The sequence below is a fragment of the Saccharomycopsis crataegensis genome (assembly GCF_037102585.1).
Source record: "Saccharomycopsis crataegensis DNA, jcf7180000000079, whole genome shotgun sequence".
Classification (NCBI taxonomy): domain Eukaryota; kingdom Fungi; phylum Ascomycota; class Saccharomycetes; order Ascoideales; family Saccharomycopsidaceae; genus Saccharomycopsis; species Saccharomycopsis crataegensis.
Window position 1 is genome coordinate 28,730 of NW_027043825.1, and position 2,603 is coordinate 31,332.

At 37.7% G+C, this 2,603-nt stretch overlaps 1 protein-coding gene across 1 annotated transcript; it reads left to right on the forward strand. All coding sequences in view use genetic code 12, as the record gives it.

The window, feature by feature from the left end:
• Positions 1–571: 571 nt before the first annotated feature.
• On the forward strand, positions 572–2,341 carry DASC09_028700 (uncharacterized protein; the record flags this gene model as incomplete). Its single annotated transcript, XM_064996473.1, has 2 exons — positions 572–1,859; positions 2,295–2,341. The coding sequence occupies 2 exons, from the start codon at positions 572–574 to the stop codon at positions 2,339–2,341; spliced, it is 1,335 nt and encodes a 444-aa protein (XP_064852545.1).
• Between the last annotated feature and the right edge of the window lie 262 nt (positions 2,342–2,603).

The following is a 2,603-nucleotide window of genomic DNA, read 5'->3' on the forward strand; positions in this document are numbered from 1 at the left end:
ACTACTCAGTCTGATGTGGCTTCTACTGCTAATAAAGAAGCGAGTGTCCCTAGCTCAGCTAGCAGCTCCCAACATCTTTGGATCCCTGGTATGCACACCGCAGTTATGTTATTTAATATGACATAAACTGAAAAAAAATAGCACCACTAGGTTTCGATCCTAGGACATTTGGGTTATGAGCCCAATGCGCTTCCACTGCGCCATGGCGCTGAACGTTTTTTTTTGTTATATTATCGGATCATGGTTGAGTTGAGTCCTGGTTACCAAAAAAAAAAAAATTAGTTAAGAACTTGATTTTATCATGAGAACCACTAGAAATAGTAATAAAGCTACTCCAAACTACTCCACCGACCCTACTAATGATCCCCCAATCATTGAAACTCCGGTTTCTTTGGGCTCTTCATTGGATGTTGGCGCAACATCTGAAACCCCGATCCCGATAGCAAACATAAACAAACAAGCTAAAGATCAAGATTCCGATGAAGAAATTACTGATGCAGCCGACAATACTATTAATAGTACTGTTGAAACCTTTTTAACTGCTTCAGAAGATCCTGAAGCGGACCAAAACATGGATTCCAACGCCATTTCTACCCCAACTACCTCTCCAGCAATTAATGTTTCTTCAGTTGATTGCGATCGCAATTCTCATGCAGCATGTGACACTGACATTGACATGCATAATCCTGTTATTCCAACCCAAGCCGTTATTTCTACTGATTTTATTAATGAAAACTCCGAAAACCAAAAAAAAATCGAAAATTCTCAAAACCCAAAAAAAAATTCTGTTTCTGTTCCTTCTGTTTCTGTTCCTTCTGTTTCTGTTCCTTCTGTTCCTGTTCCCTCTGTCTCATCTTCTACTGTCGCCTCTCCAACTACGGCCTCCAATCCGGTGGCTCCAGCTGTCAATGTGACAAGACCAATCCAAACCTATGCTCAAGCCACCGCTGGAGACAAGCGCACACCTCGAGCCACTACAAACACCAATGATCCATCCTTCCAAAACGTGTTGATGAAATTTGAAAGAACTTTCAAATGGGCAAGTCACATCAAAATCCTTGACTTTAAGCACCGCGACGTATTGGAATATGCCATAAGCGAGAAACGCAAATCAGGAAAATTGTTCTCCACCTCCAATCCTGCTATTATTAAATCCAAAGAAAAACGCGAGGAACTCGTCAAGATCATGGAAATTGAAGATTTCTTCCAAAACTACACCAGTTTTAATATGACAAACGAATTCAACAGATTAAGAAACTCTAGAATCAGCTTGGAGAACTACTTGGAATTTATCATGAGCCAACAGCATCTTAAGGATATCTTAATCTACTTTAAGATCCCAAAAGATATCTTTACAGAGTTTCCTCTTGAAAAACACTTGGAATCCATCAAAAACGGACTCACTAAGTTATCCAAAGAACTTGATACTATTACACAGTCATCCAACGAACCAGATAAGGATTTGATCATAATCAGGGAAAACTTAAAAGGGGCCCTCAACCACTTGGTTATTTTTAATAAGAAGATCTGCCTTAACTCAAACTTCATCCCAAACCCTCAGGATACAGGCTCTGATATCTTCAAGAAGGACAGAAATCTTTTAATTGAATATCTTAACATCCACCTTAAAGTTACAGTTGGAAATTATACCTACACGCCAGGGTCTTTGTTAAACACAATGAATAAGGAATCCCATTTAATTGAGATTGAAATGAATTCCGAGTTTACTGAATTTAATCGGGGAAAACTTCTTGACCATGTCTTAAATGAATCCGGAATTGATCCATCATCCTTCTTTCCAATCAACACCGTTCACTTTACGGAAGAAGCTAGCAAAGCTGCCAGTATTGCCACTTATGGTTATATTGAAATTGACTCAGGAAAATCCCTTCCATTCTTCAATGACAAAAATTTCCGCTCCAGAGTCATCACGAAATGCGTCCACTGCACTGCATGTGGTGTTGAGTTGGCAATCCAAAGTTATGTGGTTAGTCATTGTTCATGAAACCTTCTAGAACTTATGGAACCTTCTAGAGCTTATGGAACCTTCTAGAACCCATTGAGATTAATATAAATATGGGCCATGCCCCCCATAGTCTGAGTTTGTCCTTTATATAATTTAGATAGTTAACAAGTAAAACAAGTATAACAAGGGAATAAATATTATTGAATATTATTGTTATCAATGTCTTTTGTAACGAGAGTTACAAAACTACAACATGTGGTTCCCGTGAACACACTCGTTTTGACTGCAAGACTTCATCTTGTGCCATTTGCAAGAAATTATCCCATAGGGCAAAAGATTGTTATTTCAAAAAGCAACAAAGAGCACCAATTGTGAATCCGGAAGATCCAGAAAAACACTCTCCGAAACAAAATTCTGGAAAAGCAGTCAAACCAAACCACAATTTAAACTATGGTTTTTGTTGAAGTTTTGTAACCCTAGTTACAGTAGTCATTACCAATAACAAATACTATCAAACTATCCTTGTTATTATTCTTATTCTTCTTAACTAACTAACTATTTAAATAACAAAATATAAACTCAAACTATGGGGAGAGGCCCCATATTTATAATAAGACCAATATATATGATTTGTAAT